Source organism: Apteryx rowi, unplaced genomic scaffold (genome assembly GCF_003343035.1).
Source record: "Apteryx rowi isolate R43461 unplaced genomic scaffold, aptRow1 scaffold_140, whole genome shotgun sequence".
Lineage (NCBI taxonomy): Eukaryota > Metazoa > Chordata > Aves > Apterygiformes > Apterygidae > Apteryx > Apteryx rowi.
Genome location: NW_020447642.1, coordinates 1139287 through 1156045, shown reverse-complemented (window position 1 = coordinate 1156045; position 16759 = coordinate 1139287). Strand labels below are relative to the sequence as shown.

The following is a 16759-nucleotide window of genomic DNA, read 5'->3' as shown; positions in this document are numbered from 1 at the left end:
CGCTCCGCTGCGTTTTGAAGTGGATCGTTCCTTTGGCAGCCTGAGCACCCGAACGCGGCACAGCAGAGCGAGGCCCCAGGGAAAAGCCACATTTAGCTGAATTCATCGGCCGGTAACACTGGCTCCCAGCATGACCTGTTACCGCCGGGAGCCAGCTGGCATTGCAGGTCTCGGTTCTGTTGGAAGTGCCGGTGTTTCAGCTGCCTCCGCTCCCAGCGCCCTGCCGGCACCTTCCCCTCCTCGGCACCACTGCCCTCATCTCCCCTCTAGCCCCCACGGGGCAGCGCTTTCGGGAGAAAGCTTCCTTCCCCTTCAGTCAAGCACGAAAAAGTAAGGAATTGGCAACCGATACTTGACCATGGGACAAGACAGAGGGGAAAGTCAACGCAGTCGCGTGGCGGCAGAGCCCAGGCAGTCAAACCCGCTGCGCGCAGCACCGTCGTACCCGGCGGCAGGGGCAGCGCAAGCCACGGTCGCGTGCACCTGCGTCCGCTTGGGGAGTTACCTGCTAGCGCAACGCAGCGAGCTCAGATGAAACCGCTGCTCCCGAGGAAGGCTTGGCCACCGCCGGTTGACGAACGCACGCCACGTCTCCAAACATTTAAGCTGCAGCCTGCTCAGAAGCGTGGTGCTCCAAGAAAAGTTTTCTTCTTTAACCACCCAGCCAGGGAACCGCCTGTGAACAGCCTGCAGCCAGCAGGGACCACCGTCCTGCTTGCCAAGCGGTCCGCCTGTTATCGAGAGCCCACACACGCCCTGCGTCAGGACAGAAACACAGGCAGATGGACACCAGTTCAATGCCCAGTTTGTGCTTTTTTTTAAAATCACTCAGAAACCCAGTAGATTTTTTTTCCCCTCTTTGGAATAGTGACACTAGTTTATTTGGGTTTTGCGATGGATCTGCTTCTTGCATGTTTCGTACGCAGAATTATTTTATGGGCATGATTAAGACTGCCATCAATAAAGTTGACGGAAGACATCTTTTTTCCCCATGAAAGAGTAGACAAACACAACTTGTGCTGGCTGACTGCAAAGTCACTGTGTAAGCAGTCTACAGCAGATGGTGTCTAGACATTTAGCATCACCAGATGTTCCAACTTTACATGGAAGTTAACTTCCATGTTCTAGAGTAAAGAGAGCTAATGAGCACTGGGAGTAGAAAAGGGTAATTAGTGCTTATGCATGAACACAAATATAGAGGCTGAGTCCTCTTCCTTAATGTTTCACCCTGATCTACAAACTGACATTCAGAGCTTGAGCCATTTGTGCTACTTAAAAAATCGATTTTATTACCAGACTATCTGAATACTGGCATCTAGATAAAAGAAGTTACCTTAGTATCCTAAATAAAATGCAAATTTTCCCCAAAACAACAATCATATCAAATAGAGCTCACAGTAACAGCAGCTCTTAACCTGCAGTTTCAGAACCAGCAGTAACCAAGAAACAGCTATGGAACACATTTATTTTCTCCCACTTTTCAAAAAGTATGCTCACTTTTTGTATTTCTAAAGAACAGATGCAAACAGGAGTCTGGCAGGACCCTGGGGTAGCTGCTTATATGAATACACCAATTTCAGTGAAGCTTTTGAAAACTTCAGCATATTCGCCCCCCACCTCCTTTTTCTTAAAGTCTCCAGAATTTTTGGCCAAACACAGAAACTAGTACTTCCTCTTCAAGTACCACAGGAGGCCAGGCCCATTTCAGGCAGTTACCCATTTGCTCGGGCTTGGGCTTTCCCCTCTCCCATGCTGTAGCGGAACGAGACCAGGCAGGTCAGCCTTGGGCAAAGAAGTTACTTTGTGAGAAACTTCTGATGGGAGCCGAGATCTTTTTATGCTGCATTAGCAGTTTTCAGATCCAAGGGGACTCCCGAGTTAATGCCGAAGACACAAGGATAGTAGACACTTACCCTGCACCTTTAGGCTTCAGATTTTTGCATCGCTACTATCTGAGCAACTGCTGAAGGAAGCGAATCAAATCCCTCCTCCCCCTTTTCCCCCATCTCAGTACACTTCCCTTCACCTGCAGCTGCAGCCACAACTCTTGTCAGCAAGGTAATTCTATGCTTACAGGTTTGGGTTGTACCCACACCCAATGCCACTGCACAACAGCTGAACACGGAGAAATCCCCATTCCCCCCAGCACAAGGGTGAGCTTCCAGCAATAACCTGATTCATATATCTTAAACCCTGAACCAGCACAGCTGGCACTAATTTAAGCCAGATCAGTTTCCCAAGCACAGTAACAGTAAGAGCTATCAAATTGTGGCAGCACAACCACAGCCCCAGCCCAGCCCCAGCAGCCAGCCAGCAGCACAGGGGGATGCTGCACATTTATGTTGCCAGAGACTTCCCACAAATCTACATGGAAATCCATCAGCTTTGCACACGCCAGCACAGCTGAACAGGAAGAGCTGGGGCAGAGTCACCAGCTGCACCCCTGCTGTGGGAGAACACTGAGCTAAGGTACATATGACTCAGTGGACTTCTCAGCCTGCAAACCACAGGGAGAAGTTGCAACCGGGAGCTCAGCTCACTGCTTTTTAGAGCAGTTTACTAGCAATAGGACCAGTTACAAGAAGCCTCCTTCTTCCCACCACCACCCTCCTGCTGACAGTAATGAGGGGAAGAGGACCCCCCCTCCCCCAAGCTGCATCACCCTGGGTATGCTCTTACTTGTCCTGCTTTATACTTCTAGCACTACCAGGCCCAGCTCTGATGAGGGAGAGAACAGACAACAGCAGCTGGAGGAGGTGCTCTAACAAGGACAGGCTCTACCTCCCCCATGAGTGCCGACACGAAAGCTGGAACTAGAGTTCCCTTCTGTAGCTTGGGAAGGGCGGCTCCTTTACAGCTGTTTGCTCAGTCAGCTGCTTGTCCCACTAAGCTTCACACAGATGTCTGTGCTCATTTATTGCAACTGTTACCTGTGTCAGAAGTATAACCGCTTTACTAGCGCCCCCTGCTATGAAGCACAAAGAATCAGTGAGGTTACCTCTAGATTAAATTTCGAATGTTTCATTTGTGGTAGAAGCACTTCCATATCCCAGTAATAAGCAAAGGTCAAAGTAAATGCATCTAAGAAAACTATTTTTGGTAGCATTAGTAAATTTGACATTCAACGGGCAGTAAAAAAAGCCTTATATTTTATTTCTTGTAAAAATCTTTTAACACATGCAGACTAAAACCAGTGTAAGAAAGTATCCACCATCGTTTAAACAAATAACTATACTTAAATATAAGTGTCTGCAATTGGCTCATATAAAAATAAGGTACGTTTTGCTCTTTACAGAAATCCTTTCTCCAGTTCTCATATTGATAAACAATACACAACTCTAATACATACAATTTAACCTGATCATTGTTTTCCATCAATTCGATACTGCTAAGGTATTATGTGCAAAAGTTGGTAACGGTTTTTTTTTCCCCCCAAAAGAAAAACATTCTACGTGTTTTAGAAAATTAGATATTGGGCTTTAAATTAATCAAATCCTAATCGGTTTCTTTGTTCTCAAATAAGAGTCCATTTACTGTATTATATACAGGCTCAACTAGAATCTGGTGCAGGCTCAAAACTCAGCGTCTGTGTCTGCTGTGTCCCGAACGACTGCTGCTATGGTGCTTGCCTTTATGAGATCTCTCAAAGGAGCGGGATCTTTCACGCCTGTCTCTGTGGTGTCCCCGCTCATGCCTGTGTTTCTTGGCAACATCAGAATGATCCCTGGATTTGCTCTGCGAACGCGAACGAGATTTTTTCCTTTTGTGACCATGTCTATTTGCGCTCTTCAACTCTTCCCTGCTATGCTTGGTTTTCAGGTGTGGTGAGCCATGATTGTGATGTCTGCGAGGACTGCCGCTGTGGCTGCGCGACCTGCTTCTTGATCTTGAACTGTATGTCCCAGACAGACTCCGCCTATTATTGTAGCTTACAGAAAAATGTTAAGAAGTTGAAATGTTTATTTCTGACAGAAAAAGCAAAGCTTCCAAGTTACTGGAAGAAATTATGAGAGACCTTCTCCCAAAGGGGTATTTATGATGAATGATAGTGACATTCCCAGAACATGCCTTTGCGATGAGTTCCTTTAAAAACAAAAGGCCAAAACCAAACCCCAAACCAGAATGATATTGCCTTTAGTAATTTCTTTCTACTTTGTTAAGAACCTTCCCCTCAACATCAGCCTGAAAATTGGATACTGCCTTTTTCCTTCAGTGATTTGAGTCAGTAATACTTAGGGGAACATTTTATTGAGATCCAAGTTGGCAGTTCCCACATTAGATATCCATCTGAGGATTCTTAAACAACACCAGCAACTATCACTGTGTCATCTGCTTACTGACAGTTCCCCATCTCTTCCCCGGCCACAGTAAGAGAAAGCACTAAAGAGCCAGACAGTGCATCACTTAACACCCATCCGCACCAAAAGGACGCGCTGCTCCCACACATTTGGAAGAAAGCTGCAACATATAAAGTCTGCTTCTTCCTAGGGCCTTCATCACTACTTTAAGAACTGACTGAATTCTGTGAGAAGGTTCTCGTTTACAACAAATACCTTAACAGGTATTCGTTTAACAGGTTACGACCGCCTTACACTCCCTCCACCATAGACCACTGTGACAGACTACACCTTTCTCTGAACACACACTTCAGTATACTCTTAAGCATTTTGACTTTTACACTGACTGCACAGTTACCAACAGAACTGTTTAGCATCAAAAATCAGGAGTAGAGTGTGACTTAAGACTCACACACTTGCTGGCCAGCAGCAGGTGCTTAGGACAAGCATCTTAACAAGGAAAACAGAGTGGTCTCATTTCTTTGACATAAAAAGTACTTCTGAAATATCCCAGAGAACCGACTGGGACAAGAAACAAAAAACCCACTTACTGCCTCCTAGGAGTGTGAGATCGAGACCTTGACTTTGTTCTTGACCTAGATCGACTAGCACTTCTGCTGCTCCTACTTCTCTTGCTTTCTTTTCTCATGCTTTGAGGGGGAAGAAAAAAGACACCAAAAAACAAAGTTACACTTTTGTGTTCCTTTATGAAAACAACAAGTACTTTGGAAGTACTTCACTGTATTGCAGTTGAGAAACCCTTTTTACAGGAGCCTTCTCTTAATCTGAGAGATTTTTACTTACCCATTGTAAGGGCTCTTTGCAGCTTGCTGCCTTTCTTCTGGCTCTTTTTTAATGGTTTTGGTATTCAGAGATACTGGACTCTTCTCTTCAGTCTTTATTTCTCTTGGGGAAGCTAAGAATTAAATAATTCAAGATCAGGTAGGTATCTCACAGGCTTTATCATAAATGTACTGTATTCTTTATGCACCTTTATGAATATCTGCATAAAATGTAAATATGAACTCAACAGCTACTACTTCATCCCCTCTTTACATTTATTGTACGCTTCTAGAAAATAATTTTGGAGTGCCCATCAGTAGACTCAGTCTTTTTAAGCCAGCTGACTGAACAGATACCAATATATTTGACTTAGTGAAACAATTTTTGTATTCACTATCTTTTGCTCAAGAATATATTAAGAGTTGAAACAGAGCATGAGATTTCTTCCTCCTTTCTATCTAGCAGGAACAGCAGACTATTTCACCAGTAAGATCTTCTGCATCTACACCATTCTTCTCAAAATTTGGAGGAGGTTGGGGGAAGGATACTGAGCCTTGCTGCTTGGCTTGAAGGTCACATTTGGGCCCCGGTAGACCAAGTCTCAAGTGCTACGATATAAAAATCTGAGTTTATGGTCCCACAAATACACAACAGAACTTGTTACCTTGACTATTCATTTCCAATATGATAGAAAGAACTGAGACTGAAAAGCAGAATTACAGATTTCATTTCTAGATTAATGGTACAAAAAATAATGAATAAAGAAAAAATTTTCTAGTTCATAGTCCACACCAAGACAACCCAAGGAAAAAGCGTCAGCTAGGTAAAAACCTTGTATTTGGAAGGCCACCACTTGTTACACCAAGTACATTGCAAAGCCAACCTGTCTATATAGACAGAAGGCTGATGTAACCAAAAGATGGATTATTTTCATGGAAGAGTTACTACATAAGAACTACACATTTGTATCCGGCCTGCTGACAGTAAGACCGAAGTGCAGCATTATGACTTAGTCTGCAGCTTCTCCATTTAATAGGGCCCAGAGGTTTTAAGTAAAAATACTGAAAGTCAACATTTTGTCAAAAGCTTTCCCTCAGCCTGTCAGCTACTAAAGAGACCTTGCAAAACCCCACCTGCTTTCCATAGGTCCTATTTTCACTCAAACTCTTCTGCTTAAGGTCCCCCTTTTGGGGAGGGGAAGGGCAGGTGAGGGCTTTCATCCTTCAGTGAGAAGTTTACACAGGCCAGCTCAAAGACCTCTGGAAGCTCAGACATGTAGTTCTCAGAGAAGTGACTGTTACAAACAGATACTGTTTTCTTGGAGTATATTCTCAAGTTCCTCCAGAGACCACACAAGAAACCTGTGCCTGTGCCTTCTGTGTTACCTATCATCACTGGAACAAAGCCCACCGTACCCTTTATGTCTGCTGCTAGTTTACAGATCAATAATAGTATTAGGAAGTAAAAGTGCCAAGGCAAAACTTTTTCTTCTTTAGATCATTAAAGTTCAGACAGCTTTACTGACTGATTCGAGATACACGCTATAGTAATTTCTTTGCTGTAATGCAAAACCAGCACTGTTTGAGACTTTCCTTCTCCATTTCCTGACTGTTCTCACCCACGAGTTGTGCTCCTCCATTGTACTGGAGCAGGAGGGAACCCTACCTCCTGCCAAAACCCTCCAGGGAAAGTTTTCAGAAATACCTGCTGTAAAAGGAATCAAAGGCAATTATAACACCCCTAACCCCCTTCCCCAAAAAAAGAGACCAAGTCCAACAAATCTCTTCATAACACAGTAAGTTCCAGTATTTATTACTTAGAGAGACATTAATGGTATGATCCCTTAACAGAATTATTTTATGAAAAAGTGAAGCCTCTACAGTGTTCCTCTGATTTGTTATTTCAAGATATCAATAACTGGTTTTAAAATTAGTGTTTAAAATAGTAAGACTTGTCTTGTTTCCTAGTTCTACAAGAAAGCTAAACTAACAATTCAATGAGTAAGCCTACATTTAAATACATCAGGACACAGATTATTCAGAATACCAAAAAAGAGTGTGATGCAAGTTTCTGTAGAGAAAACAAACTTACATGGTTTGGATGCAGGAGAAAAGCCACCCAGTGTTGAGAGTGCTGGAGTTCCATCAGGATTTAAACCTTTTGCCTTCAGTTTAGCTTCTTGTAGTGCCATTTTTCTCTTTTCTACTTCTTTATCCAGCAATTCATAATTGGGCTGTTAAAGAGCAACAGAGTGGTAAGAATCTGAACTAATACAATTCACATTTTAATCTTATTTCTCAAAAATATTCAAGCACTTTTTAATCATCTATCCAGTAACGTGACTAGCTTGTCATTCATTCTCATTCATTCATTCCCCTACAGAGGGGAGTATTCACACAGTGGAGCCTTTCAGGCTGGTGGATTTGTATGCAGGTATTCCCAAACAGCGAGACAACCATAAGGCAGCTCAAGCGGTATTGAACAATGAATTGGAAAAAACAAACAAACTTCAAAGTTACCTTCTTTCTTGTATAGAGCTTAAGAGTTGTTAAGCATATCTCCTGAATCTCTTCCTCTGTGGTACCAAAGAGCAAGAACCAGTGAGGACGGGTAGGCAGTGGAATCTGAAAATAAAACTAAGTGTTAATAGATATGACAGACAAGGCTTTATTTTAAATGTTTTCACTAATATTTTCTGGAAACCAATTTACTAGCAGTAAAAACCAATGCTAAAAAATTAAAGATAGGTTAACACTTACCTGCAGAGCTCTAGCAGCAAGATAAATGCAAGCACATGCTATAGTCTCTGGCTGAAAACGAACAAATACATTTGTTCGAAGGCTGTCGTTCATGTAATTCCTAAAAAAAAAGTTCATGAAAGGTTGGATCTCGGGTTTTTGTCTTTTTAATTTAGAGGATAATACTGGAGACTCAATTGACTTTATTATTTTTTCTTTTAATATAATAAGCATTTGGTTTCCTTAGAACTACCATATTTGATGTTTACATTTGTTACTTCTGTAACAAAGTGTGCACCATTGCCATTGTTTGGAAATCCCAATGCAAGTAATAGTATTTAATATTTTCTTCCTAGATACATTAATTACCGTATGAAGTGTCCATTGAGCCAAAAACTTAATAAGTACTTTATATCCAGCTGTTTGCTTTAAACATCAATATCCTTGTTATTTCAAAATGAGTATCTTTAAAACTAGAATGCAAGCATGTAAGCATAGTATATTTATAACCTACCATTTTCCAGAGGCTGGATACAGCCTATAAAGTTTATAGAACATTGCATTTAAATCCTATTTGTGCCTTGAGTAACATTAACTTCATCCAGCAAGAGAAGCATCCAATTTACTCGTTGAGCTTAAAACCTTCATGTTGGAAAAAGATCTACAGGTTAGTAGTCAACCTCCTACTTCACTAAAATACTTCTCTTCCAGCATGACAGCACTGCCAAGAGCTACGTTTAAACAGCAGAGGCCTCCAATGATTTATAAGTTCCTGAGCTACAGGAAAGAAACAAACAGCAGTCAGTAAGTATTGATTATATAGGAAACAGTGCCCAATATAGCTTCTAAGTGAACATGCTGCATGCACTGCAATCTTTTTTAAACTCAAATTTAGCAAGTTTGTTAAATCAACTAAACTCATGTTCTCAAAAAGTCTACCAAATGTGTCCATGTGCCCTTTAAATACACTACAGTATACAGTAGCTAGGCAACAAATACATTTAGAAACATTTTGAACAGTTACTTCTAAAAGCAAATATACAAATCCTTTCGACACCCAGACAGAACTAGAAGATGCTGCCCGATGGATATGGACCACTTCAGTGAATCTCGGATGAGAGCTTGCACTGGGTTGGCTGGAGAGAAGGGCAGCCAAACAGGCCATCCCCAGGTCATGGGCTGAGGTGCAGAGGGCAGAGCTCTATGACTTACCATCATGGACTACCCTTTAATTAAAGAGTAGAAAAAAGAACAAAGTTAAATTGAGTTCTCCATGAAAATAATTGAATCAAGCCATGAAAATAGTAAGCAGAAACAAGCACTAACACACATTAAAAATGTATATGTTTATACAGTAACTTACATCTCATTGCTTTGCATATGGATCATCAGGCTTGTTATTTCTGCTACTATTTTCCTGGCTAGGAAAAGAATGAAAAATAACAACTTACCAGGCTGTCTGTACCAGGGTTTGATTACGTTCACATTCTAAGACTTGTAAATACATAACAATGATCTGAAGGACAAGGGGAAAAAAAAAAGACTCAGTTTTAACACAGAAAGCAACAGTAGTTAAATAACTGTTTATAATCAAACAGTATTCCATAACAGTAGTCTCCTCTGTTTTCCAAGCATATAGTGTAAGCCCATGTGTCATCCAATCAGGCTCAGACAATTCTTTATTTTACTACCATGTAGAACTTTGAAAAACTGTCACCTTTAAAAAGGAAGCATTTTCTACCAAAGTCAACATGGCTATTTGCCCAAGCATTCTGGCAAAAGCATTCCTGATGACTACTAAGGAATAAAGAAAAGGAAACCAAGTCATTTTTAAACCTGTTTCTTGTCCCACACCTCACAACGATGCCATCAAGGCAGAATAACATTTAAAATTGTATTATTTTTTGAAAACTCACCTTATGTGGATGCTTGACATGAACACAAAATCCCAACTCCTTCAGTACCCTCCTTTCTGCTTTGATTACTTGATTTTTGGTGTTTATGTAGTTCTGATCAAGTATCAGGGGGCTTGGAGTCCTATAGTTTGCAAGAAATAAAATCAAAACTGTTTTGCATATCCAAAATAGTGGCACTCTGTTTTCCCTTCCAACCAACTAATGGCAACAGAAACCGGTTTTCAACTCCTGCAAGCAAGTTTAAGCATTAATCTTGTGCTGTCCAAGTTTACCTAAACTAGTTTAGTTTTTGCTTTTAACTAGCTACAGATTAGATGGCTGAAGACGAGCAATAATCTTTTGCTACTGTGTATGCAGACTACACTTATCAAGCTGCAGGAACAAAAGTGAAGTTTGCAGTGAAGATCTCAAAGTACCTTTACACTTAATGACGGAGGTGGGGGGAAGGCAGGTGATACAGTTACCTCTGCTAGTCAGTACTTCAAAGCAAGGGTAAGCCAGAAGAGGTTTTCAACAGTTTAATTTAAAGCAGGAAGTTTGAGCTGTATATACTGCAGTTTCCTATGCACCAAGACAAGATTATTCAGATCTCGAGACAGAACAAGACAAATCTGCTACTATGATATACAAAAAAGCCTAATAAAGCAAAGAATTTTATCTTAAGTTGTGACAAATCTGTGCCTCTGGTTCTGAATGCTGACATGATATCCACTGATGTCATGTCCACTTTTGCTGTTTATAGCATTTGCAAAACAACAGGTCATTTCAAATAGAAGGAGTCATAAGTCCAACACTATCAAATCAGCTAATTCCTTCCATATCCCATGCCTGAACTCTCCAAAATATTTTCTTAACCAAAAGAATTTGTTGTACAGTTTATGCACAAATTTTTTGTTGTTTTTTTTAAAACAGGCTTAGGCTTCACTTTTCATCCTTCCACATGCTGCATTTTAATCCCTAACAAGAAGGAAGAGATCAGTCTTTTCCTTTTTTTATTGTCTCCCATATTTGCATATGTTTTCCAACTCAGAAGAATGTTTTTTAGCAACTATTTACACTCTTAATAAGCCACAGGCTGTTTGCACTATAAACCTAGTGCACCATAAGCACTGGCAACAGATTTTAGGTTAACTTGAATAGAAAAAGAGTAATGCAAAAGGGATTCAAAATACATTTGTTTTACTAGACAAGTATTTCACTATTAACATGTCTTTTTTGACTTAACACAAGTTCCACAAGTGGATCACACTTTCCATGCTGTGACCCATCAAGGAGGAACACTCAAAATCTACCTCTTTTTCAAGGAAGATGTCAATTGAATCGCAAGGCTAAGGCTCACTGAAGGGCTCCCAGAGTTCAAACATCTTGATAATCCACAATTCGTGCTAATTAAGGCTCCTGCAGTCACTTGGAAGGATGCTTACTACCATTAGTCAAAGGATACAACAAGCCATCCCACTTCACTGAAATAAAAACGTTATGCTGTACATCTATGCACTAAAAAGAACAAGTTACCCCTGCTCTTCACACCAGGCTGAGAAGCAGGTCACAGGAGGTTTGAAATTAAGTTCTGCAGCTTCATCATGCCAGGAAGCACACCTGGTTTGGGTACTATCATTACTACTTTTGCTTCCTAAAGAATGGAATGTTTTCCACATTACTTAAGAGCCACTTCTCTAGTCAAGTAATACTTAAGACTTATCAGGACAAGTGTATGAAGTTTGTGTTTTCAGCCGTTCTAAAGATAACAACCCAGTCAAAATAGATATTGTTTTAAAAGGGTAACTGCAGAAGCAGAACTCTTCAAGCTTCTTTAAGGTGACCATTTCAGCAGAGAGCCTGTGATTTTATCTTAATATTCATTGGGAAAACACTGCAAAGACAATTGGACCATACCATTGCTTTGGAGCAGGAGACTACATTCAGAAGAACCAAGCTAGAAGTTCTTCAAACCAGTGAAATTGGGAGTGGGTCAGTGTCAATCAACTCCAGTTAGATTTTTTTAAGAAGCATTTTTCCCCAATATTGCTTTGCACAATATTATTTATAGATCTCTGTTGTAACAGGACCTGCAAGGCATAACAACGCAGAAAAGAGTTTTAGACACTCAAGCTCAATTTATCTCATTACTAGAACATTTCATCAGAAGCGATGATGAAATCTTAACCAAAACATCTACAGCAGCTAGAACTTCCAAACTAAACATCAACAGTGGGGCAATACAACTGCACATGATCATAACAACTCGCAGCAGGATCACTGCCTTCCACATGTCTTGGTATTCTGACAGCCATGTAAGAAAGTCAGTATTATGAAAACACAGGGAGGTAGCTAGAAGTGCAACAGGAAAGACTGCAAGGCTTACAGCATTTTAAGTTCCATTGTCCTTCTGCAGGACAATAGGGTTAGCACAGCCAGTTCATAACTTTGGTTATATATTTTGATTATTCAACACCAAAGTGATAGGAAACTCTAGATTAAGACACTTTCACATGTGTTTTACTCATCATCCCAAATTATCACGCTCACCTAGGACATACAAGTTTTATGGATCTACAGATCTAAGAAAGCCACAGAAGACATCACTGTATCCAGACAGTATTTCCAGGAATAGGAAAATAAAGGCAGCCTTTCATTCACTTATGCAAAAAATAAGTCTGCATAAGACTTCACTGCACCTTAATACTGACAAGAGTGATGTTCCCCTTTCTATAAGATTTATTGATTTAGCACTTCCACCATGAACACCAGTGTTAGCAAGCATAATTTTAAAGCTGCAAACTTCAGAGATTTCCCTCTGAAAAACTTCTTGGCCCATTTCCTAGTGAGAAGGGAGGGGGGAAAGGAACTTCCATACTGTACTTGCTGCACTTGCTTCTCAGTCCAAATAGTAATCATTTTAAGTTCAAGTAATAAAGAAAAATAATTTATAAGATTATGTATAAATATAAGCTTAAAGCCCTATATAACCAAAGGATATTTCAAATTCTTACTTTGTACACTGTATTAAATAACCTGTTCTTATAAATCAGCACTAGAACTCAGCGTAAGACTTTATACTTGAAAAACAGAGCACAGAAGGCCCATTCTGGTAGGCCAATCCAACACTGAGTCATGAAACTTCAACTGGATTTAGAGATAGAGTAACAACCCACAAGATAAACATACTGTAACATGTTTGTAATGATTTACATAATTCCAAATATCCTTTTTTTAATCCCTTCTGACAAAGAAAACCTATATTCTGTACACAACTACAGGTGTAGTGAATATTAAAGCTCCATGTCTTTGGAATGCCTAATATGTTGGAAGAAGAGGTGCCCTGCATGTAGTTGTTTCTAATATAAAGACACCTCTAACAAGTACAGCATAATATCAGCATCTCATTCCAAAGACAAGAAATCTCTTATGCCAGTCAACATGAGAGAAGAAAGCAAGTTCTGCATCTGTCTCCAACATTGCAAATACAAGCACTGTGTAGATTTATAGAACAGTTTTAAGAACACTAAGTATTGTTAATTAGTACAGGCCACCTCCAAGGCAAATTTTACTCCCAGCACAACTGCATGAAGCTATTTGATTGCTGCAACAGAAGTAAAGACTAGCTGACTAAACATCTCAAACCAACATTTGTAAGGTTACATAATGACAGGAGTCACATTTGGTTGAAGCCTTGTAAGGACTTTCTGCAGCTTTCAGGCACATTTTAAATTAAGAAAAAAAACAACTTCCAACTATATTCTGCATGTTAAACAATGGTTGTACTTGGCTCAAAACAGATGTTTCAGCACACATTTATAAAGCAAACTTTTTTTCATAATATGAGCTTTTCTCCATGCACACAAACAATTTTACATGCAATACTCCATGACATACACTCATGAAAGATTCAGAAGAAAATGTGCTTGTTCAAAACACTTTTTCAGCTTTTTCTTATTTCTCAGTATTAGAAATACCACCTATCAGTAACTCAGTTGACCACAGGTCTTGTAAAATTAAAATTCAAATGCAATTCCCAGTTCTGCAAACACTTACATACACAAGGGACTGCTTACATTACCATTTATACGTGTGTGTGTATATAAATAGTTTTACAAATTCAAGACTTCTGTATCCTTGTAAAAGCATGTTTTACTAGGAAAACTGCAATTATACAGAGCCAGAAAGTTGAACTAAGAACCCCAAATTGTTTAAGAAAGCAAGCAAGCCTACTGAAACTACTCAAACTTCATATGCAGGTTAAGAGCTTCAGTTAACAGAAATACTAGACTAGAGATGAAAAGAAAGTACAGCAGCCTAACTGGTTGTTTCAGTTTTGGGTTGTGTGTGAGAAACTAACTATGGCCTAAGTGTTAGCTTCAGATAAAAAAGATCAAGCTAGAACTCTAAAAACCTGGACAGCAAAGAAAAAAGCTTATAACAAGATACAGGAGTTCTTCCAAATGGTTCACCAGCGGCCAACCTGTTTGTCCCCCGATTCCAGTGACCTATTCTCAGAGCACTGGCTTCTCCTTGGGGATTTTCGATACTTCACTCACTGTTGCCATGACGACAGCTTCATCTTTATGTACCACTCCACATCACCCAGGCTTTGGTAAATGTAGCTGGTCGCTGTATAGTCGGTTGCAAGGGAAAAAAGAGTTGAAGTTAATAACGTGTACAGGTTACGTAATTGTAATCTTGTAAAAGCACAGAAAAACGTTTACATCCTGCTTGTTAAAAAAAGGGAAAAAAAGAAAAAAGGCAAGCCTGGATGTCAGACTTAAGCATCTTAAGATTAATTTCACACAGATTCACTTGGAATCTCAAAGCAAAAATACCCATCTCTCCAGAAATAATGGGTCAATAGAAGTGTACGATTTCTCTCGACACGATGAATTTTAGATACCATGTAACATGCATAAGTGACATTCTGATTTGGAACAGGCTAGCTGGAAAGATTTAAGTTCACAGGTTAAGTTCAGTTTCTCTGATCCCTTCCAAAGCACAAAGAAACAACTAATCTGTATTCTCACTGCAAAGAAAAGCACTGCATATGATCAATTAACCTTCAGTGTCTGGATCAAGGCCAAAACATTAAGAACCACTGAACTAGCTTTAGCAATCAAATAACCAGTCTCCCTTGTCATAATTGTGGTAAGAAACAATACCACAGAATTCACATTCAGCATAACTTCACAAAACTCTCAGGGACAGCAGGAATAACAACTTAAAAATAAAGTTAAGTTCCATTCAAATTATAACAGTGACAATCATTCTTCTTGTAATTAAAGCTAACTATGAAAAAGTGAGCACAAGGCAAAAAAAAAAAAAGAGAAAGTTTTAGATGCAAGAGAAGCATAACCAGGATAAATATACCAAGAAACAGGTGGTTTCCCTAAGGGATTTCTATTCTATTCTACTTAGAAAAGGCAATACAACACTCAGCTTCCATTCCTGCTGTAACCTGGCAATACAGGGGAGGAAAAAAAAAGTATATATAAGAAGCTAACTGAAAACAAAAATCCCTTTAGAACTATAGATCACCTTATACTTTAAGTAACAACCACTAAAACTAATGCTACTTTATCATAACTGACATGCCTTCGAGAACACCTTATAGAAGTCTGCAATACTGCCTCATGTTAAATTTCAAGAAGTGTTGCATTTAACAATAATTTAGCAAACTCCTTCCCTTCATCCATTCCTTGCTCTAAACAAGTCATACTGATTTGCTTTACACATGAAAACTTACATCACTTTATACACAGAAAACCATTATTAAGCACTCACAACTGAGAGCAGCTCTACAACTAGAACAGACAGAATCATCCAGATCTGCATACAGATCAGGTTAAGTTTATGTTCCAACTTTACTGACTGACACAAACACGCTGTACCATAAAAACACAAGTCTCACTTTTGGTAATAAAAAGATTCCTTCAGCTTCCAAGACTCAGTTTCACATTCCCTGTTGAAGCAATGTCATTAAAGCTGCAAACACTGTAGGCCAAACCACACTTTCTTCATTTTTTTCCTAAAATTGCTTTTTCTAACCAAAAAGTAATACTATTATAACTTAAAGTTCAACTTTCATCTTTTGTAAACTGATACTTTATTGCTACTAAAACCACATAGATGGGCACATACTAACAAGAGAATAACATTAGGACTACCAAATATGGTTAAAAGAATGGAGAAACACTATGCAGCAACCAACTAATTGCCTAGTAATACCTAAGACTTCCTTTCAAGAATTAAGGCATCAAATTCAACTAGCAACAGATCTAAAACTGCAACCAACACTCAAGACTTGTACCTATACAAGTAAGAAGAATGTGTCTACCAAGTAATCAAAAATCACATTAGAAGAAGTCAGCATTGAACTGTACTGCCTACGTAGCAGTCAAGGAGCACTCCCTTCTCAATTCTAGGTCGTTGAACTTAGCCTGGAAAAATCCTGTGAGTTGAGAACTGCAGTGCGTATTAGTGACAACAGATGCTTAAATCGATAATGAAGCTAATCTTACCTTTTTGCTCTTAACTGGCGCAAATGATGAAACACGTTGATCACGTCCCTTATACGACGAGGCGCCTCTTCAATTTTGGAAGCGAGATTGATGCAGGCCATAGCAACAATCTGAAAAGAAGACCATTTCCGTAAGAAATTGATTTCCAGCCACGGTAAAGTTAATATTATGTAATTATAAAGAAACATGGCCTAACCACGCATAAGACTGGAGCAGCCGCTCCAGATTTACTCCGCCGAAGCCGCGCGTGGAAGCCGGGAAATGGCCGGGGCCAGCCGGCCGCCCCTTCCCCCCGCCTCCCCCTTCCCTGGCAGGCCGCGCCGTGCTCACCTCGAAGCTGTGCTTGACGAAGGACTTCGAGTAGAAGAAGCGGTGAAACAGCACCTGCCCCGTCGCCATCGCCACCTGTGAACGGAGCAGGGGAGGGAGCGGGAGTCAGTCAGCAGGGCCCGGCCGCCGCCACCGCCGCCGCCGCC

The 16759-nt window shown here is 40.2% G+C and overlaps 1 protein-coding gene across 2 annotated transcripts; it reads right to left on the bottom strand.

Annotated features, from left to right (window-relative positions):
* Positions 1-3127: 3127 nt before the first annotated feature.
* CCNL1 (cyclin L1) lies at positions 3128-16721 on the bottom strand. Of its 2 annotated transcripts, none has more exons than XM_026057709.1 (10): positions 16614-16721; positions 16284-16393; positions 9775-9895; positions 9310-9374; positions 7880-7979; positions 7640-7744; positions 7212-7353; positions 5142-5253; positions 4889-4987; positions 3128-3928 (listed from the first exon to the last, which is right to left on the bottom strand). In XM_026057709.1, the coding sequence occupies exons 1-10, from the start codon at positions 16680-16682 to the stop codon at positions 3580-3582; spliced, it is 1272 nt and encodes a 423-aa protein (XP_025913494.1). In that variant the 5' UTR covers positions 16683-16721; the 3' UTR covers positions 3128-3579. The 2 variants fall into 2 exon arrangements, with proteins under 2 accessions (XP_025913494.1, XP_025913496.1); XM_026057711.1 differs by lacking the exon at positions 16614-16721 and adding an exon at positions 14313-14385 and having other exon boundaries at positions 16284-16373.
* Positions 16722-16759: the final 38 nt, after the last annotated feature.